This window comes from Crinia signifera, chromosome 2 (assembly GCF_055691185.1).
Source record: "Crinia signifera chromosome 2, ASM5569118v1, whole genome shotgun sequence".
NCBI lineage: Eukaryota > Metazoa > Chordata > Amphibia > Anura > Myobatrachidae > Crinia > Crinia signifera.
The window spans coordinates 367,608,848-367,632,169 of record NC_139218.1 but is presented as its reverse complement, the minus strand read 5'-3'; the positions used below and the strand labels follow the sequence as shown (position 1 = coordinate 367,632,169).

General features: G+C 43.8%; 1 protein-coding gene across 3 annotated transcripts in view; it reads right to left on the bottom strand.

The window, feature by feature from the left end:
- Window positions 1-9,586: 9,586 nt before the first annotated feature.
- ZC3H12C (zinc finger CCCH-type containing 12C) overlaps window positions 9,587-23,322 on the bottom strand; it is a 105,765-nt gene continuing 92,029 nt past the window's right edge. For all 3 annotated transcript variants that reach the window (XM_083169993.1, XM_083169992.1, XM_083169991.1), the window contains exon 6: window positions 9,587-19,087. In XM_083169993.1, coding sequence (XP_083026119.1) covers window positions 17,748-19,087 — 1,340 coding nt within the window. In that variant the 3' untranslated portion in view covers window positions 9,587-17,747. The remainder of the gene's footprint in view (window positions 19,088-23,322) is intronic.

Sequence of the window (23,322 nt, the reverse complement as noted above, 5' to 3'; positions counted from 1 at the left end):
AAGCTGCAGTTACAACTATTTTCAACCAAGTTGTTTAACAATAAAGATATAATGGACATTTCATTCTTTCTCTTGTGTTTCATTTGTATAAGTCTTCATGAGTAGCGCTACACCATATATCTATAAACTAGGTGATTCATCGCGCCCTACGGGCGCTCTTCACACCGGCGTAAGGGGCTGCGCCCCCTTAATTTGTGAACATTTGTATGAGAAAGATGGTTAGAATTGTATGAAAGATGCCTGTATTGCAACTTGAGTTATAGGTGAAATGTGTTAAATAGAGAGCATATGATGTGGAAGGGGGTGTGTATTGTTTTGTTTAATTAAAAAGCGGTTACAAAGTAAGATGTACATTGATAGTGTGGATGGTACAGTGACATTTGTGGGTGTGGGGGGGGGGGGCTGTGTGTACATGTTGTTTAGGTGTGTGTGTGCAATAGTATAGTAGGGTGTTTTTGAGTCAGCGGCTCCCCACTGGCAGAGGTCACGACACAGGAAAACAGGAGGCTGGGTAGTGATAGGGGTGTGTGGGCATAAGGGGGACTAAAGAGGAGGGTGGGAGATACTGTGCAGCTTCTGCCAGTGGGTGAGGGTCCAGTGTGGCAGTACAGGATGGTGGCCCTGAGTCAGTGTCTCCTCCTACTGGGTGGGAGTTAGGGTACATGAGAGCAGGAGACTGGGCTATGAGGCATGATAGGGGCATGTGGGCAAAACCGCGTCAGCGACTCCCCAGTGGTGGAAGTTACGGTTTAGGAGAGCAGGAAGCTGGGTAGTGATAGGGGTGTGTGAGTATACGGGGGACTAAAGAGGGGCTTAGGGGTGCCGTGAATTGTGGGGGGTGCCGTGAATCAAGGGAGGGAGGGGGCGCAGGTGTCCGCGGATCGCGGGAGAGGGCGGGGATCCACAAAGCGTGGGAGGGGGCGTGAATTGCGGGAGAGGGGGGTTGCGAATTGCGGGAGGGGGGGCACGGGCCGCGATAAATCACCTAGTTGGTTATATATTCTTGTAGCAGGATGGTAGGATGTTGCTGTCATTCAGAATGCATTTACATAAACAGTAATAGTAGCAGTAAAAGATCTGACTTAAAACACCTACAGTAAAACAGAACAGGTGTTATATATTATACAAAGAATTGGTTGATGTGTAGGTTGACGTGCACATAATTGTCACTGTAAAAAAATTGCTACAAGAAAAAATCAACACAGAAAGGTCAACACATGTAAATGTTGACATAAGTGTGGCACTTCATTGGTGTTCATGTCGACACATGAGAATGAATATGAAAACATTCAAAAAAGAAAAATAAATCTTCAAAAACTCATGTCAACCTTTTTCATTGTCGACCATAGCCGTGTCAGTGTTTTGCATGTGCCATTTAATCCTGGTGTTGCCGTGAATCGCGAGCGGAGGTGGGGGGGGGGGAGGAGGTGAGGTGTGTCCGCGAATCACGGGAGGAGGGGTCGTGGGTGGATGCCGTGAATTGAGGGAGGGGGGGTCGCGGGGGGTGTGGGTGCCGCGAATCGTGGGAGGGGGAGACGCGGGGGGTTGCAGTGAATCGTGGGAGGGTGGGTCGCAGGGGCGGGGGGTTGCCGCAATGACAGGGGGGGGGTCACGGGGGGTGGGGGGTACCGCGAGGAAGGGGGGGCCTAGGGGATTGGCACAAATCGTGGGAGGGGGGGTTGCGTGGTGCCACGAATCGCAGGAGGGGATGTGTCACGGGGTGGGGCCGCAAATCGCGGGGGGTTGTGCTGTGAATCGCGGGAGGGGGGTTGCCGGGGGGTTCCGCGAATCGCCACAAGAAAAAATCAACACAGAAAGGTCAACACATGTAAATGTTGACATAAGTGTGGCACTTCATTGGTGTCCATGTCGACACATGAGAATGAATATTGAAAAAGTGAAAAATAAATCTTCAAAAACTCATGTCAACCTTTTTCATTGTCGACCATAGCCATGTCAGTGTTTTGCATGTGCCATTTAATCGTGGGGTTGCCGTGAATGGGGGGGGGGGGGGGGGGGGGACACATTGCTCTGTTTCTGGACTTTCTTCTTAATTTATGGATTACCATCACCTGTGCTTAAACACCTTTCTTATCAATTACCCTGTTTAAAACAGGTGATGACAATCATAAATTAAGATGGGAAGTCCACAAACAGAGCATTCTGTCCCTCCTGGAGAGGGTCATGTTGGGAGGTATGGAGGTGTGGGGCGCTCACCTGGTGTGTCTGGTGAGTAGCTGTGTCTTTGCTGTGTAACATGGAGAGGCAGACCCTGGCAGTCTGGCACTGTGGGTTCACTGGGCTGGTTCTCTGTCGTGTGAGTCAGTCATGTGAGTCAGAGGCTCCACCCAGCGTTACAGCTTCAGGCACACTGAGTGACAGATGTAGCCAAATATATAAGAGATACGGTATGTAAAAAGGCGAACTACTCCTCACCTCTGAGGTGAAGTACCGCCAGTGACCACTAGAGGCCACTCGGTAGACCATATTACTTCTTTGTGTGCTAAAGTCAGAAGGCGATTGCAATTTTTGCTGGGATACTTATCTTTTTCAAACTTGCTGGGTACGGACAGAGGGAGCTGGAAACACAGAGGGTGGAGGTAAGAGCAGATTGGGGGGTGGGGTGGAGAGTTTGTGGGACAAAAACGGTCACAGCTCAAAGTCAAAGGACATTGCCGAAGCCGTCATTTTTAACAGGCTTTTAACTAGTACAATTAGGTACTTGTGTAGTTTCACGGCACCATGTTACATTACGTTGTCAACGTAGGCCAAGCTATGTTGTCAGTGCAGGGCAACGGCAGCCCAGCGTAGTCAGTGTAGTATCCCCTTGGCAGAACTGCGTAGTCAGCATAGTATCCCCGCTGCAGCCCTGCGTAATGTCCCCGGCAGGCAGCGTAGTCATCATACTGTCCCCACGAGCTGCAGCTCTGTCCCCGGCAAGCCTAGTGAGTGCCTCTCACACAGCGCTGGTAACTGCCAGCTCCACTGCTCTGGCAAACACGCCAGGGGAACGGCGATCATGCCTGAGGAGAGGCGCTTCATCTGCCTGGGACGCACGAATGTCTCATACGCAAGTGCGTCTCAGTAATTTGTGTGGCAGGGTACAGCATCCTGCTTCAGGGAGACTGTCAGGGTTAGGGGTTCGGTAGCGCATGCATCTCATGCACAAACAGAGGGGGGTGCAGGCGCAAGTGTGTCTCATGCACAATAAAGGACGCATTTGCCAGTGCTCCATGTTACATACTGGCAAATGCCTCCATTTCAAACTCCCACTATCCACGTCAGCCCGAAGCGTGGCGAGCGCCGCGTGGGGACGCAGTACGCGTCCTTTCGACCTGTTCATACCCCCACTATCTACGTCGGCATGGAGTTGATTTTATAATTAATTGCAATTAAGTGTGGCAAGCGCACCGAGCCCGAAGCCTGGCGGGGGACGTGGAATACCCATCAAGTAATCCGCGTCCCCGCGCTTTGGGCTGACATGGATAGTGGAGATGTTTCTGGAACACATTCACACCTGTCATGTCAGGCAGGTTAAAAATGGTAAATTGTTCCCACACAATGTAATAAGCATTGACTGGCTACGCTAACTGCGTAAGCTCCGGTTAGGCGCGAACGTACACAGTGGCAGACAGAAGCTGACTACGCTGGCTGCTGGAACACGATGCTGATGTTGACAGGGACACTATGCTGACTACGTAAGTGGTGCCGTGAAACTACACAAGTAGGGGCGGATTGGCCCACCGGGAAACTGGGCCATTTCCCGGTGGGCCGGACCAAAATTGTTTAAAAAGGGGCCGGCCGTGATCCTCCCTGGGCTGGCTGGGCCGCGGGCAGCGGCCAAAGAACTTTGCCCATATCCAAAATGGCTGCGGGAGGCTGCTGCGCATGCGCACACAGCACCTCCCAGGGCCTTCAAGCGGCACAGCACCAGGCTCCCAGAAAGAAGCAGCAGCAGGTGAGACGCCCCTCTCCCCCCTCCCCCCCCTGGCATTACAAACCCCCCAGCGCATTACAGAACACTGCGTGCGTTCCATACCGCCGCCACCAAACACCCCCCTCCCAGGCCGGAATGAAGACTCAATCCGCCCCTGTACACAAGTATATTGGTGCCTGCAGGAAAAATATGGCAAGTAGCACAAATCTGCCTTGTGGGCCCAGTCCCATATATCAGGAGTCCTCAAGTAGTTTTCATGATTTCTGTCTTAGGAGAAGATGAGACTACTGACCAAACAAAGTAGATGAACTCTCCTGTGCATGATTACATATATCCTGAAAACAGCCTTCATTCAAGCTCCTTTTTGGCCCTACACATGTACTGACGTGTGTAGGGAGAGTGTTCTGAGTGATGCTGCTTAGCTCAGAGAGCCCTCTATTTATTGAAATGCAGTAAAATCGCTCAGAAAATGTCTAAATATCGCTCTGTGTGTAGGGCTCTGCAGTGTCTGTCCTCTGTGGCTACTTCATGACCACATTAGTGACCACGCACTAAAATGATGCACAAGGCAAGAACCCACCTTTTGAGAATGTATTATGCAGTCATTGGGCACTAAAGGCAATCTGCACATATTTACGTGGGAAAGGTTTTCCAGACAAGTGAATTGGACCAATAGAAAGCCGATTATTGGCTTGTTTAATATTGGCCAGTAGCTCATATAAAATGGGTGCCGGACAGGGTCCCGACAGTCATTTACCCGACGTCGGGATCCCGACTGTCAAAATGCCGACAGACGGGTGCCCGACGGCCACCCGCTATTTTCCCTCATGGGGGTCCACGACCCTCATAGAGGGAGAATAGAATAGGTGGCTCGCGTAGCGAGCCACCATGCCCGCAGTGTGGCGAGCCCGCAAGGGGCTTTTTTGCGCTCACCATGCTGTCTAAGTCCGGGCATTCGGGATCCCGATGTCGGGCTAATGACTGTCGGGATCCCGACTGCCAGAACCCCATACTATACCCATATAAAATTACTGCCTAGATGAATTTGTATATCATGTAGCCCATGCACTCTTCGGGTTAGGTGGCACTTTCAGGTGGCTGCGAGAGCACTTTTCCGTCGAGTCTGATTATATTTATTACTTTGTTGGACTATTTAATAATAAAACTAAATGGCAAGCTGTATGTGGGCACCCAGTCATTGTAGAGAACAGCAAATTAGAGTTTGCACTGGTAAGAGGGGTATTGGTCATTGGATAGACCGCAAATAGATTGACATGACTGAAGGTCGAAATGGGATTAGGTTGACCTAGGGAAGGTCAACATGGGGTTGCACCGCATCCCCTTGCATGGCTCGCTGCCCTCGCCATGCTGCGCAATGTTTAGGCTTATGCTTCAGGTAATGCTGCCGCTGATTATGATGGTGCTCCAAAAAACATTTTGTAGAGAATACAAGCGAAAAGAAGACCTTTTTTTGTTGAAGAGGAGCAATGAATGGTCTGTAGACAAAATTCTGTATTTTTTGGGACACACTTAACTAGATATATTAGTAATGTAGAAAACTTCACTTTTAATATTTACTTTAAGACCGGAACATGAAGACAACACATAACAGATATAATAAAAATCTAAATATATACCTATACAGGACATTTATGCAGTTGTCCAATACATAGAAGAAAAATCTTCGGTACTTGTTTCCTAGCACGGCGCCCCCGATTTTGATTGTAGTGCATTTTATACAATCGCATCGCATGCAATATAGCGGCATGCAATGCGATTAGATTTTTAATTGTACAAGCACCCTAATGGGGGCTTACAATGTAAATTAAATGCACCCCCATTGTCAACGCCACCCCCACTATCAACGCCAACCCGAAGCGTGGCGAGCGCAGCGGTACGCGTCCTCCGACTTTTTCATACCCCCACTATCCACATCAGCGTGGAGTTGATTTTAGATAGTGTGGCAAGCGCAGCAAGGGGACACGGATTACTTTACATGTATTCCACGTCCCCTCACGGGCACCGCTACGCTCGCCACGCTTCGGGCTCCTATTCCGCGTCCCTTCGCCACGCTTCGGGCTAGCTGCGCTCTCCACACTATCTAAAATCAACTCCACGCTGATGTGGATAGTGGGGGTATGAAAAGGTCTGAGGACACATACCGCCACCCCTCGCGGGCTCGCTGCGTGGTGGGGTTGGCGTTGACAAGGGGGGTGCATTTAACATTGTACGCACCCATCAGTCGGCCCGGAGGTTTTTATGTATGTAACATAGAAACATAGAATTTGACGGCAGATAAGAACTATTTGGCTCATCTAGTCTGCCCCTTTTTTTACCCTTCAGGTAATCTCAACCCTTTTTAATCCTTATGTCTTTGTAAGGATATTCATATGCCTATCCCAACCATGTTTAAATTGTTCTACTGTCTTAGCCTCTACCACCTCTTATGGGAGGCTATTCCACTTATCCACTACCCTTTTTTGTGAAGTAATTTTTTTTTAACATTTCCCCTGAACCTACCTCCCTCCAGTTTCAGTGCATGTCCTCATGTTCTATTACTACTTTTCCTTTGAAGAACATTTCCCTCCTGTACTATGTTAAAACCCTTGATATATTTGAAGATTTCTATCATGTCCTCCCTTTCCCTTCTCAGCTCCAATCTATACATTTTAAGATCTTTTAGTCTATCCAGGTAAGTTTTGTGATGTAGGCCATGCTCTATTTTAGTTGCCCTTCTTTGTACACTATCTAATGTATTTATATCCTTCTGAAGATATGGTCTCCAGAACTGGAAACCGTATTCCAGATGAGGCCCTACCAATGACCTATAAAGTGGCATTATTGCGTCTTTTTTCCCTGCTACTGATTCCTCTCCCTATGCAACCAAGCATCTGATTAGCCTTCCTCATTGCCTTACTACGTTGCTTTCCTGCCTTTAAGTCACTTGAAATAGTGACTCCTAGATCTCTTTCCTTCTCAGTAGTTTCCATTATAGTACCCTTGATACTATATTGAGCCTTTGGGTTTTTGAGTCCCAAGTGCATCATTTTGCATTTTCTAGCATTAAACTATAGTTGCCATGCTCTTGACCAATTCTCAAGTTTACTTAGATCATCAGTCATTTGATTTACCACTCCTGGGTCTACTCTGTTGCAAATCTTTGTGTCATCTGCAAAAAGGCATACTTTCCCTTCAATACCATTTGCAATGTCACTAACAAAGATATTAAAGAGCACTGGTCCAAGTACAGATCCCTGGGGTACTCCACTGGTAACATGTCACTCAATACAATGCACTCCATTTACTACAACTGTCTGTTTCCTATCCTGCAACCAGGTTCTTATCCATTTAATTGTTTTATAATCCAATCCCACGCTTTCAAGTTTATTTAGCAGCCTGCGATGTGGGACAGTGTCAAATGCCTTGCTAAAGTCTAGATATGCCACATCTACAGCCCCCCCTTCATCTAGTATTTTGGTCACGGAGTCAAAAAAGTAAATGAGACTTGTTTGGCATGATCTCCCTGCTGTAAAACCATGCTGTTTTGGATCCTGTAAGTTGTTTAATTAAAGATATTCCACTGTTCTTTCTTTTAATAGTGTTTCCATTCATTTCTCTACTACTGATGTAAGGCTCACTGGTCTGTAGTTACTTGCTGCTTCTTTGCTTCCGCTTTTGTGAAGTGGAACTACATTTGCTCTTCTCCAGTCCTCTGGAACTGCATCTGTATCTAGTGACTGGTTGAATAAATCTGTTAATGGCGCTACCAACACATCTTTTAGTTATTTTAGTATCCTTGGTATGTGAAAGTAGGGGCAGAGAGTGACAATGAGGACACAGAGAAAATTACAACGGGACACACACAGAGGAAGTGACAAAGGGGACACGGAGACAGGAAGCACAACAGCATGGGGATAGTGAGAGTCACAGTGGGGACAAGGGAACAGTGAGTGAGAATGGAGACCGAGAGAGTGTCAATGGGGACAGGCAGCATGACGGCGGGGGTGCAGGAAGAGTGACAGAGGGGACACAGGGAAAGAGAGTGATAGAGGGGGATAAGGGGACAGAGAGTGACAATGGCGACACAGAGACACAGGAAGTGACAATGGTGACAGGAAGTGTGACAGCGGGGGCGCAGGGAGAGTGACAGAGGGCACACTGGGACAGAGTGACAGTGGGGACAGGGAGTTAGGGAGACAGTGACAGTGGGGTCGTGGAGACAGAGTGACAGAGGGGACACTGAGACAGAGAGTGACAATGTGGACAGGGGGACAGTGGCTGCATGAGGACTGCGGCTACATGGGGACAGGGATAGTGACAGCAAGGATCCGGGGACAGGGATAGTGACAGCAAGGATGCGGGGACAGAAAGAGTGACAGTGGGAACACTGGGACAGAGCGTGATAGTGGGGACACTAGAACAGGCTATTTACTCTACAAGCCTACCAGGGCTCCAGCGGCTGGGAAAAGGGGACCAGCAGCGGGTAAGTGGAAACGAAGTATCGGTATGCCATACCACCCACTTCAGATATATAATCACACTAAAAGCCTTAAGTTTACGTTTCATTAATTAATACAAAAAAAAATGTTCACCACAGCCTGTTTTATCTTTTTTCTGCTGCTGGTAAATACAGGCTGGAGGAGAACAATTTCTGCTTTGCTTATCCTATTAGCCTCCTGGCCATCACACGCGGCATTCATGCTGTAGATCCCGCTTACTTTTTCTTTGGAAAGAGTAAGGAATGAGGGGATCATCAGAGAGATTGAGAGATGATGGCAAAGAGAGAGATTTGATATTGTTCCCTACCAATATTGACCTTTATACTAATTAAGGACACATGTTTAAAAAAGTCAGTTGGGATTCAGTTTTCTATTACAATTAAATATGCTGATTGGATTTATGCTTCATTTATCAGCAATATTCCTTTTCATTCTGCATGCCACTTACTATATGCTTGTTTCATTTGCAAGTGATTAAATATTTTCATAGGCAACTTTAAAAAAAAATCCAATCACTTATATTGATTTTTTTAGCAATATATAGTATACTAGTAAGCCCACTCGAAGCAAAGGCTTTGAAAGCTAGATGTAGTTTCACTCGGTGCCAACAGATGGCAGTGTAAGCTCGCTCGAAGCAAATGCTTCGAAAGCTAGTAGGTGGTGTTTTAATTGCTGCCAACAGATGGCAGTGTTTCAGAGTCACGCAGAGGGCCTTATTTAATTCGGCCGGTGAGGAGGTTAACGGTGAGGATCGCTGAAAACAAGCCACCCCCACACCAGTCACTCACCCTATTCAACGTACTGGGGGAATCCTTGCTGTCAGAGGACGGCGAGGATTCCTATTAAACAGTGAGGTTCACAGGTAATAAAGGTAGCCCGCTGAATTTAGTTGCGAGCCTCGCTGTTTTGGTGGCCGCACATGCCGTTTCCACCTCGCTGTAAAAACCCAGCGAGGGGGAAACGGTGTGTGCAGGGGGTCAGCTGAATACTGACCCGCGAGCCGTGACGGCAAGCAATTAGAACTGCTCGCTATCACAGCTTGCAAAAGAGCATTGAATATGGCTTAGACACTAGACATATATATATATATAACGAATATCACACAGTTAAAGAAGTGTCTACAGAACATTCAGCCCAATACATTGTGGTAACATTTTTTTATTTTTTTAAATGACAGATTTAAAAACTCAATTACACAATATTAAGACAAGGGTATCAACATAACCTTAAACAGCTACAGATTGTTTGATTTACATTTATTGCAATGAACTTATTGTAAGCTTGTAAACAGGATTTTATTCTGTGTCTTGACGCGGTCTTGCCTTAATTACAGTACAAAGCAAAAATTCCGCTGCTGCAGAAACGGATAAGACAACAACCAAGATCATGCTTAATAACACAATCTAATAAAATGCAGTATTGATTGATCGTCTTGCTCGCTGTGAGGTTTGTACATAGATGAGGAAGCCTGCTGGTTGTATTTTTATGCCAAATGATACAGTACACAGTAATACGGTCAGCAATAACAATCCAGGAATCCGTTACACCCGGTAGCATTATACCAATGTGTTTACAATGTGGTGTAAAAATAAAGTTTGCGATCACTTTTCATCATTATTTTGGAAATAATAGATTTGTTCAGTACTTATAATCCTTGACTGCAGAGGCAGTGTTGCAGTTGCTGTCTTTAGATAATGCCTTGGAAACAATGGCATTTGGATTATATACTGTCCAACAGTTTTTTTTTTGTTTTTGGTGGACATGAGGTTGTTCCATAATGGGGTATGGTTAAAGTAAGTAGGAAAATGGCTAGGTAAAAGGAGGCACAAATATTTTGCCAATCCTTTGAAATAACACAGATTTTGTAGTACCTTTATTTAATATTTAAAGTTGAATAGTCCTACAACAGAACTCCTTTTCATTTGGGAGAATCTCATTGGTCCATTGAATAACCTGGAACAGGAAGACATATAGGGGAACCACAGAAACCACAGTCACATGATCTCTCCTGTTATGCTAGCTATAGCTGGTGGCTGACAGAATACCGTGGCTCTCAGCACCATTATTATATCATACCCTCCAACATGACCCATTCCATTAGGTACAAAATGCTCTGTTTCTGGACTTCCCTGCCAGTGGCAGTTACAGAGGCGGGGCTCCAGCACAGTCCAACATTCAAAGAGGGGGGGTCACATCAACTGCCAATGAGTCCAGGACAGTGATGTTTGGAGTGGGATTAGGTGTGGCTCCCCTTTTTGAATATTGGACTGTGCTGGAGCCCCACCTCTGTAACTGCCACTGGTAGGGAAGTCCAGGAACAGAGCATTTTGTACCTAATGGAATGGGCCATCTTGGAGGGTATGTTATATTAAATGCGTTCCAATACTGTAGGTCTGAATTTGACATTACAATTGTATTCTATGAACTATACCAAATGCAGTACTACAAATATGAATGATCATTTGCACAACAATATGTAGAAAAATACACAATCTATATGTTTTTGACATACCAAGTACAGTTATTCTGCCAAAACTCATATTACACTACAGAAACTACTGTGCATGCAAAACATCTCAGTCAAAAAAAATGTAGATTGTTTTTAGCCAACTTACAACCTTCATGGATTCCCTAGTATCATGCAGCCCTCCCTGCACCTGCCTAAACATATATTAGAGGCAGCCATTTTAAGGACTGGGCAAATATGGATGAGAATGCAGGCTGTGACTTAACTACGAGCAAGAGACCTAACCAAGACCCTAATTAATATTCATGAGGTGACTATTTTTGTTTTGCCAACAACATGGCTGCCCATACTGTGCGATAGTAACACAGAAGCTCGGCATTCTGGGAGTCTGGCGTCTTTACAGAGAATAACATTAACCTAAAGATGCAGTAGCTGTGGCAACTTGCTAGTGCGACCATCCCCGAATCACCCAATAAATGATTACTCCCAGTTCTCATAAAGCATGCAACTTGTTATGATGTGATTGGGGCTATGCTATGGAAAACATACAATATTTGGAAAGCTAAAAGGCAAATGTTTCCATACCAACCACAATCTATTCCCTGTGTTACTTTAAAATACATTCATTCACTTGTGTAAACTCTTGATTTCGTCATTTATTTCTCTGGCACAAAGAATACATGCAGATTCTGTAATTAATGCTCTGTAAAAACCGTGTAGAAAATAAATGTGCAGTCCTGGTACTCCAGCTTTTGTTGGACTTCCACTCCCGTCAGGTTGATGAGAATCATTATCCACCAATGAATAAAGGACCAGAACTGGCCACATACAAGAACACATCCTGAACACAGTTCAGATTACTAGTTAAAGTGCATATTTCACATAGCGGAGGAAGACATTTTGTGGGCGGCAACAGGAATGAGAAATGAGATCACTAGGAATTAGTGACATCACTGGTTTCCAGCACACTCATAGGGCTATCTTCTCATGAATGGCTGTGCAGCCTATAAAATGTCCCCCTTCACTCTGTGAGGACAACAGCTGCACTTTAATTCATATAAACGCAATGCCGATCAGAATCTTTTTCTGAATACGCAAACCCTACTTGCAGCAACACACAGTGTTACACAAATAGTTTAATGCTATCAAATCCAAAGGCATTTCATTGTAATTTTCAGGCATTATTTCATCTTCATCTTGTTAAAACGATTGACATTATTTTGGACTGTATATATATCTCTTTATACTTTAAACACCCAAATTCAGTCACAACTGTAAAGTCTAGCTCAGTTGTCCTCAAACTCGGTCCTCGGAACCCCACACTGACACATTTTAAAAGATCCACAGTTGGAGCTATTATTTCAATTGATCCTGTGAGGACACCTGCACCTGAGGAACGACTTTTGAGAACTTGTGATCTAGTGAATTTAAATCTGGATGTTTTTCAGAGGCAGACTGATCATTAGTGTCCTCTATTTACCATCCATTGGAACGTAAGAGGAAATTATCTACTACTACCTAGATTTCCTATGGTTTCTGAATGCTAGATGAAATACTGCCTAAAGCCTTTGCATCAATTGAATGTATAAAAAATAAATTAAAAAATTCACTTAAAATGATACAATTTGCATCAACTTGGAGGCTATTTTCTGGTTAGTACTATTACACTTACGTACGTACACCTAGATAGAGTTCTATAAATCCGAAACAAAAAGAATCACTATTTCATCTACAGAAGCATTTAGGTGAAGCCCCATGTGCAATACAAACCAACACTTCAAGACAATAAATAGTACCAAGAAATATCCTTAATTTAAGAGAAAATAATAGAAAGTGAGACATTGCACGTGGGTGTAAAATATTTCAGGAAACACAGGGTAGATGCAGTGATGCAACACAAAGATGTCATTTTGTGCTTAATGACAAGATAGGCGTGGGGCTACTACGGATTTGGAACAGTTCGAGCTTCACAAGATGGCAGTACAAGCTCTTTAAAAAAATGCCCGTGTAGGCAGTAGGGCAGCACAGGGACATAGGCAGACACTTCAATTCATCTCCATCCTGTCCTCATCCAGCCCCCAGAAAGAAGTGAGTAAGGTATGCTAGGTGTGTCTTTGTTGTATGTGGATGGCTAAAATGTGTTGCCAATTTGCAGATATTCACAATGAAGCTGGCTACTCAGTACCCTTCACTGTTCGTGACGCCAAGTAGCCAACATGGACAGGGGATGGTTGCCAGACATGGTTTATGGAGACTATTTCCATTCATAGAATAAATGTGAATGAACAATATAGTTGGGTGGATCAGACAGATTTGAAAACCAAATCAAACAATCCAAACTGTGTTTTAGCTGTTTAATTGGCTGGTTGCAACAATTATCATGTAGTATATGACCATCTATAGACACCTTGGCAGAAACCAGCTTTACTGTATACTGGACACTGCATGCCCTCTTTCTGATGGTTACAAATATGTTCTGCTGATCTCATTGCAAGTGTTAGGAGTGTACCATCAATCAGTTCAAAACTATTATTACTAACCTGTCTATTATATGAAATATTATATTTTGACTTAAATTATAGTGGTTTCAATGATCAGAATAAAGTTAAATTAGTCATATGATAGTAACTTGGCACGTTTATAATAATGTATTATTGACTGGGCATATAAAGAATAACAAATCTATTATTATATTATTACTACTACTATTATTTGCATTATCAAAACTAATATTCTTTTACATTACTTCTACTGTTATTTAACTTTTAACAATTCCCTTGTGGCTCCATTAGGTAAAGAACTTGCTTCAACATTCTTTTTGTTGTCTAGAAATGGAAACTTGTATCTACTTATTCAATGTTTTACTAAATGCATGGAGCAAACTTGAATTCTGCTGTTACCCCTATACAATATATTATCACATTAGTGTATTGTCAAATCACTTTGCCTAAATTGTACACTTTGGATGTAGCAGTAATCTCGGGTGACATGAAAAGAGTCTATTTAATGCTGACTACACAACTAGGCCTGGGTCCCAGATGACTCATGACAGTTGGTATTCTGTAGGTCATTTCTCCAACATCGGAATCCAGACTGTCAGAAGCCCAACAGTTGAAATCACAAATTACACAGGCTATTTTCCCTCATGGGAGTCCACGACCCCCATAGAGGGAGAACAGAATAAGGGGCTTGAATGCTCTCGACCGATTTCTATGTGTAAGAAGTCATATTGTGACAACATTAACCCTCCAAAGTAATGTGTGTAGCCAAACTGGACATTCATCCTGTGACTTGGGCAGCATCAGCCAATAGGAGAGATGTACAGGTCGAGTATCCCGTATCCGAATATCCGTTATCCGAATTATTCCGAAATACGGACATTCCAGAAAGTGAAAAAAAACTTTTTTTTTGCTAAAAACTCACTGGGGACATATGTAACAGCATCACTGGGGACATTATATGTAACTGGCACTATATATGTGCAAGAAAATGATTGCTTGGCATTCAAATTCAGTGCTGAGATAGTAGACACATTTTGTTTCACGTTTTGAAACCTTGTTTTTTGAACAATTAAAATATGTTTGTGTGTATTTTATGTGGTAATAAAATATATTTGTGTGTATATTATGTGTTTATACAGCATAAATGCAAGATACTTCAAAATACATCATTGAAATATTAAAATATTCAGAAATACGGAATAATCCGTTATCCAAAATTCTCCTGGTCCCGAGCATTTTGGATACGGGATACTCAACCTGTATTAAGCCTTGGAGAGAGCTAAAGTGGAGATTACTCAAAGCAACCAATCAGCTTCTGTCACTGTCTTTAAAACTGATTGGTTACTTGAGACAACTCCTCCCATGGCCAGTTAAAAAGAATGGTACACGAATACTTGACAAATGTTTCTGCAGTATCGTTATATTCAATAAGATTTTGCTTGCTCGGACATAAAATACAAATGAGCAGAGGACAGGTTATAGTTAATTACACGTTACTGAACTTTACTGTATGTCTGGAATTCAAATGTAAACGTGTAGAATTCTTAAAACATTCCTAAATAAATCTGTGCAGGACTAGCTATATATTTCTGCTCCTTTTTTTTTTTTTAAGTATTTACGATGTAAAAAAAAAAATATTCCTCAAAAAAGTTGTTCTTCTGTTGTGCTTTCTTACGAAAATATTATATACATATATATTTTTTTGTTGTATCTTTTCTCTTCTGACAGAATCATTTCCTACCTTTCCTTACTGTGCAGGGCTGCTCTCGTTAAAGGAAAAAAATATATATGTAAAAAACAATTGCTCTAAGTGTATTATATAAAAGGGACATTTCATTCTTAAGTTAATATGCCCCCCGCGATATTAGTGTTAACATGTAGCAGAAAAATACTGATATGCCATTCACCAATACAGAGTACTGTACGTAAGTGAATGCATAATCTTTTATAGATTATCCCCTACATATAGTAATATAGGGTTTTGGCTTACTGCTCCATTTATACCGTTATTTAAGACAGTGGCGGCAGGTAACATGGATATTAAGCAAATAAGACGGTGGAATGAAGATTTTTGAGAAAAAGTAGCATAACAGATAAATTGTAAAGGAGCGTCTGTTTCCAGGTATTTGGATGTCTGACAGACAATGTCTAGGTCAAAAGTAAATAGTTGGACACAAAAAGTCATTATGTACAAGGTCAACATTAACAAAAGGTTGACACAAGCAATAGGTGGGGCAAATAGAGGAGCCACACCAACTGCCAGTGAGCCAGTTTGGAATGCTAGTTGGTGCCGTTCCCTAGTTGAATTTCGAAATGTGCTGCATCCTCTCCTCTAGAGACTCAACATTTGACACATAAAAAAGGTGAACACAAGTTTTTCACAGATTTTTTTTTTCATACTATCCACCATGCGGGAGCGGTAAAGTGTGTCCAGTGCAGGGGCAGCGGAGAGGCAGTCTGCTGTCAACTTCATGACTGTCGACCTAGACAGTTTCTGTAAGCTATACAACACCCCTGTTTTGAATGCCAGCAATAGCTACTTGCCCATTGTACAAGCAAATCTGGTACTACTATGTACAATTCTATGAGATGGCGAGATGATTATAAAATAACACAAACAGACCTGTAATCATTCTGTAAAAACAGAAGTTTATAGAATCATGTCTCTAGTACTACCCCTTTTCTCAGTGCTTACAGAGCTCAAACAGTGCATGATGGCAGTGTATCAGTGTATCAGTGGTAATAGACTTCATGGTTAGTCAGTGGTCAAGATTTACTGGTGTATAACCCTTTGAGTGCCAAGTGAATTTGTCAAAATAGGTGTGAAATTTGGCAAGCAAACATTTTTATGCATCATAATAACCTGCAATGTTTACCTTATATAGAAAATATAATCTTTTTCTACACATTTTTTATTTGAATTTATATAACAAATGTGAGAGATTCTGGCATTTTTTTAGCAGATATTTTGCACATCTCTCTCAGAGATGTTGGCAAACAAAAGGGTTAAAAGAAAGAAGTATTGGATATTTATTACAGCCAGGTGAAACCAAGCTACAGATTTGTTCACAGTTCTGCATCTTTGTGTGCGTGTTTGTTTGTGTATGTGTGCGTATGCGTGCATTTGTTTATGACGTGTGTGGCTGATTTTAGTACTTAGGATTGAGACAGTGTTTTGTGCTAACATGAGGTTGCAATGCAAAAGCATAAAAAACACAAAGAGCTCATTCACTCCAAACAGTCTGGCAAAGTAAATTCCTATGAATCAGTATATACGAAAAGGCTACATCAAATTTAAATAAATACTAAAAAAAAAAGTAGTACTGTAAATGAACAAAGACCACAATGAAAGTGCTGTACTGTGTCAATCGTTGATATATTGTTAGTTACCCATGTTAGTTGGTAATACAAAACAAAAGAAAATCCTAAAAAATTAAATAGTAAAAAAATAAAATATCAGTGCTGTTTGGTCTTTGTTTTATACAAAAAAAAAAAATATTCATCCTATATCACAAAGAATCTACAGTGTTCCAATGCTTAATTCAGTTAATAAGCTACATGTACAGGTAAAAGCACTAATTAAAGAATCAGTCCTTTTCTTAATTCAAATTGGTAAACGCTAGTAATCCTTTTCTTAGGAAACAGATAAATTAATAAAAAATACATTCTAGAGTTAACCAGCGGGAATGCAAAAGACAAAAAAATATGGCAGGTTATTTTCAAAGAACTAACCAATACTGTTAGAGGAATCAATGTTTATACTGACGTCTACGGGATCAATCGATTCTTCTTACGGGTGATAATTATCACGAAACGCGTCACATCACTGTCAACTGCATTAACAGGTGTACTCTCTGAGATAAGCTCCTTAGATGGTGCTTTAAGCTTGCTCGTTCTGAAATGAGCATAGGAATAAAAAGTGCTTGATTGAAAACCCCTGATGCACCAAACTATCAAAATATAAATAATAAATAAAATGCTTATAAAAATGAACGCTTGGCCTAAGCCATTTTTTTTTTTACGAAGGCTGCAGGTAATGCAACTCATCAAGGCATTTCCAAAAACAGAAAATTACCTCTGCTCTTAGTAGTGTTATATACAACCCTGCACTGTAACCGAGCACTCACATCCGAATACATATCTTAAACACAACTAGGTCTCGAGCATAGTGGGGTACACTGGAGATCCATGGCTTGGTTAGTAACGTACATGAAATACTATATAACCTCCTTGCTTGGAAGGAGATTACAAATGCTATTGTAGCAAACCTTCCTCAGCATTAGCTGAACAAAACAAATAAACTTCAAACCCCAATAGGTGTATAGTTTTTTTTTTTGTTATCTTCAATAGCCATACTGGGATTTCTCCACCAAAATGGCTGCCGCTAGCTGTTGAGCATCAGTGACGTGCGGATTTCTTTTCATTACAATCCGTACAAGTTCTGCCGGAAAGATGTTGCACAAGTTCACAAAGATCTTTTCTCTCGTATTCGAAAATCTTGGGGAGTCTTGGGGAGCACCACAGTATGGTACCCGCCAACATGGGTCTTGGTTCTTTGGCGGGCTCTGGAAAGCAAACTTCTCATAGCATGGTTGTGAAGGGTTAGTAACCATCGAGCAATTTGGACGATAGCCATAAGTATCCACACCATGGTTCAGTTGGTCCCAGCTTCTGGGACTGTCTTGGCTTAAATAAGTTTTGTGTTGCCGCTGTGGGGGGCTTTCGTATAAGCGTGAATCAGAGATGCTCTCCATTCTTGTAGAAACCAAATGCCTACCCATAATTCCATTCTTTGATATGGGGGAATTCTGGGAAACATGATACTCATTTGGGCAACTTGATCGGGCCGCAATGGAGGGGTGCTGCATGGGCAAGGGCATATAAGGTGGTGGAGGCTTGTGGTGATGTTTTATCTCTTGTTCATGCCCATAACTTTGGACTCTTGTCAAGGAATCATGGTAACCTTGCATGAATGCTTGAGAACCTGAATGGCTGTGGGGATGAATATGCTGACATTTCAGATTGTCATCAAGCTGTGAGTCAGGGGAGCTGACGTAGGAGCGGTCATTATATCCAGGGTATGAATCCCCACTGCTACCACAGCTCAAACTACCTTCGCTACTGCAGTCAGATGCCACAGAACTTATCCTGTAATCTGTATCCAACGAGAAACGTCGTTCTGGACTCCGGGTTCCAGAGATGCCAAGGTTTGAATAAGCATTCATCATTGAATAATATCCCATATCCACTGGGGATTCACATTTGGGGAATGGATAAAGCCCCGGTGGTATTTGGTCCTGAGATGATAAATGTACATTGTTAAGCATACCGTTTCTAGATGGAGTTGTACTTTGGGGTTTCACATTTGATAGACTAACTAATGATGGAACAGACCTAGTTTCCAATTTGTTTTTGGTGGGGAGTTTCTCCTCCAAGTCAAAAGCCAGAGTTCTAATACTAGGGTCTGATTGCCTCTTTGGCGTGGAGCGCTTCCCGTCGGAGTTGATGTCAATCTTGGTGTTTGAAGGAACACTGTTGCTCTTGACCAACCCAACTTCACCGGCAGTTTTGGCAATGTTGCTCCGAGACATAGCACGAAGTTCATCCGCCACTGACCTTTGTGGCTGACTGCCCCTTTCGGGGTGATAATACTTGCACTTATGCCCATACGTGCATTTCTTTCCTGAGGGGAATTAGGAAACATTGATAAATAACACATTTGACAGTCATTTGTCTGCAGACTGAGAATTTGGACCATTGTACAGGGCAATTAATAAAAAAGGTTACTTTGGCTACTTTCCTCGTAATACCGTACATAATCTTAGATATTGATGGAGATGTAGATATTCTATAATTCCAATAATAGTAGAAATGGATTAACTTCCCTAAGGGATACATTTACTTAAAACGGGAGTTCTGTTGAAGATTATATCTAATATCTAGAACACAAGTTCTCAAACTCGGTCCTCAGGACCCCACACAGTGCATCTTTTGCAGGCAACCTGTTGCTCTCCAGCTGTTGTAAAACTACAAATCCCAGCATGCCTTGCTACTGTTTTGATATTAGGGAATGGAAAAAGTGTGGCAATGCATGCTGGGATGTGTAGTTTCACAACAGCTGGAGAGCCACAGGTTGCCCATGACTTACCTATATATTGTTGCCCTAATATATCACACCCATAAAACATATGGACTAAAGGAAAAAAAAAAATAGTGTATATATATATATATATATACTAGGTGATTCATCGCGCCCTACGGGCGCTCTTCACACCGTCGTAAGGGGCTGCGCCCCCTTAATTTGTGAACATTTGTATATGAGAAAGATGGTTAGAATTGTATGAAAGATGCCTGTATTGCAACTTGAGTTATAGGTGAAATGTGTTAAATAGAGAGCATATGATGTGGAAGGGGGTGTGTATTGTTTTGTTTAATTAAAAACGGTTACAGAGTAAGATGTACATTGATAGTGTGGATGGTACAGTGACATTTGTGGGTGTGGGGGGGGGGGGGCTGTGTGTGCATGTTGTTTAGGTGTGTGTGTGTGCAATAGTATAGTAGGGTGTTTTTGAGTCAGCGGCTCCCCACTGGCGGAGGTCACGACACAGGAAAACAGGAGGCTGGGTAGTGATAGGGGTGTGTGGACATAAGGGGGACTAAAGAGGAGGGTGGGAGATACTGTGCAGCTTCTGCCAGTGGGTGAGGGTCCAGTGTGGCAGTACAGGAGTGGTGGCCCTGAGTCAGTGTCTCCTCCTACTGGGTGGGAGTTAGGGTACATGAGAGCAGGAGGCTGGGCTATGAGGCATGATAGGGGCATGTGGGCAAAACAAAGTCAGCGACTCCCCAGTGGTGAAAGTTACGGTTCAGGAGAGCAGGAAGCTGGGTAGTGATAGGGGTGTGTGATTATACGGGGGACTAAAGAGGGGCTTAGGGGTGCCGTGAATTGTGGGAGGGGCGTGGTGGGTGCCGTGAATCAAGGGAGGGAGGGGGCGCAGGTGTCCGCGGATCGCGGGAGAGGGCGGGGGTCCGCAAAGCGTGGGAGGGGGCGTGAATTGCGGGAGGGGGGGGTTGCGAATTGCAGGAGGGAGGTGTGTGCGGGGGGTGACGTGAATCATGGGAGGGGGCGTGAATCGTGGGGGGGGGGTGCGCGGGGGGTCCGTGAATTGCGGGAGGGGGGGCACGGGGCGCGATAAATCACCTAGTTGGTTATATATTCTTGTAGAAGGATGATAGGATGTTGCTGTCATTCAGAATGCATTTACATAAACAGTAATAGTAGCAGTAAAAGATCTGACTTAAAACACCTACAGTAAAACAGAGCAGGTGTTATATATTATACAAAGAATTGGTTGATGTTGTGTAGGTTGACGTGCACATAATTGTCACTGTAAAAAAATTGCTACAAGAAAAAATCAACACAGAAAGGTCAACACATGTAAATGTTGACATAAGTGTGGCACTTCATTGGTGTCCATGTCGACACATGAGAATGAATATGAAAACATTCAAAAAAGAAAAATAAATCTTCAAAAACTCATGTCAACCTTTTTCATTGTCGACCATAGCTGTGTCAGTGTTTTGTATGTGCCATTTAATCCTGGGGTTGCCGTGAATCGCGAGCGGGGGTGGGGGGGGGGGGAGGAGGTGAGGTGTGTCCGCGAATCACGGGAGGAGGGGTCGTGGGTGGATGCCGTGAATTGCGGGAGGGGGGGTCGCGGGGGGGTGTGGGTGCCGCGAATCGTGGGAGGGGGGGACGCGGGGGGTTGCAGTGAATCGTGGCAGGATGGGTCGCAGGGGCGGGGGGTTGCCGCAATGACGGGGGGGGGGAATCGCGGTAGGGGGGCCTAGGGGGTTGGCACAAATCGTGGGAAGGGGGGTCGCGGGGTGCCACGAATCGCAGGAGGGGGTGTGTCACGGGGTGGCGCCGCAAATCGCGGGAGTCGCCGCAAATTGGGGGGGTGTGCTGTGAATCGCGGGAGGGGGGTCGCTGGGGGGTGCCGCGAATCGCCACAAGAAAAAATCAACACAGAAAGGTCAACACATGTAAATGTTGACATAAGTGTGGCACTTCATTGGTGTCCATGTCGACACATGAGAATGAATATGAAAACATTGAAAAAGTGAAAAATAAATCTTCAAAAACTCATGTCAACCTTTTTCATTGTCGACCATAGCCATGTCAGTGTTTTGCATGTGCCATTTAATCGTGGGGTTGCTGTGAATGGGGGGGAGGGACACATTGCTCTGTTTCTGGACTTTCTTCTTAATTTATGGATTACCATCACCTGTGCTTAAACACCTTTCTTATCAATTACCCTGTTTAAAACAGGTGATGACAATCATAAATTAAGATGGAAGTCCACAAACAGAGCATTCTGTCCCTCCTGGAGAGGGTCATGTTGGGAGGTGTGGGGCGCTCACCTGGTGTGTCTGGTGAGTAGCTGTGTCTTTGCTGTGTAACATGGAGAGGCAGACCCTGGCAGTCTGGCACTGTGGGCTCACTGGGCTGGTTCTCTGTCGTGTGAGTCAGTCATGTGAGTCAGAGGCTCCACCCAGCGTTACAGCTTCAGGCACACTTTGAGTGACAGATGTAGCCAAATATATAAGAGAGATATATATATATACACACACACTACAATTGTTTTGCTGCATGTCACTCAGAGATTCCTATACAAAAAGTACAGCTTATTTGGTTGGAGTGCTTTGGCTTTCTATATAAAACAGACATAAATACACATTGGTGTTTTAGTCCATGTTTTTGTTGGCCTAGGACAAAGGCTCGGCGGGTTATCCGGTTTTATTCATTTAGATGTCATGCACAGTCTTACTCCAGAAGACGATCCCCTATTGTACACTATTGTGCATGTGCCTCGGAGACAGCAGTTGGTACTATCCCCGCCAAAGTAAAACAATGGTCCTGCCATTTAAGCCTTTCTCTCTTAAAAGTCTGAGGCAATGTGAGATTTTCATGTCATTGGTTTATATTGGTTACAGCCGTTTTATCTACTAGTCTATGCCAAAACATTCCTCGGGGGGGTAATTTATGGAACAGAACGGTTTCAACCTTGTAGTCCAATGAAATCCCACATTTATTTGGTCATATGACGTCAGTAAAGAACACACAGAATTTAGAGTCCATTTGTGCCATGGAAAAAAGTGATCAATGTAAAATTTATTGCTAGTGCCCAACTTGTGTCCCTATTTTAGATGCTGCCTATCATTTAGCTCAGTGGTTCCCAGCCCTTTCTCTCTCCCATACCCCTTGATCAGGCTTTTCATTCATGAGTACTCCCCTCCTCTCAATTTGAAATATCCACAGTACTTAAGGGGCCCATACACGGTCCGTTAAACGGATCCGTTTGGGTCTTAATTAGCACGCTTCGCATCGGATCGCATGCCTAGTGCATGCAATGCGATCCGATGCGAAGTTTAGCTAGTACAAAAAGTATGTGCAGCACATACTTTTTGTACCGTACTATGTGATGCGCGGGAGCGCGCATCGCATAGTACAAAACGGACGGTCCGGGAACGGACTGTCTATGGGCACCTTTACAGTGGAATGGAAGGGAGCAGTATGCACATCCTTATGCGCATACTTCCCAACTTTGCAGTTTGCCGAGGAGGGACAGTTTTGGGGCATGGCCTAGGGACAAGGGGGCGTGACTTATACTCACAGGGCCACGCCCCATTTTTGCCGCTGTAGAGGCTTGCCCAGCCCCTCTGTGAATAGACAGCTTCTATTCACGGGTGACAGGGGGGCCTCCCAACTGCCCCCACCGCAGGACACTGCCGCCCCCCCCCCAAAAGAATGGGACGTTCCTGCGAAAAGCAGAACCGTTGGGAGGTATGTTATGCATGTCCTATTAAGGAGTAGTGGAGGAGTAGTGTGCGGTCAGAAATTGGGTCCCTTTTTGTCTG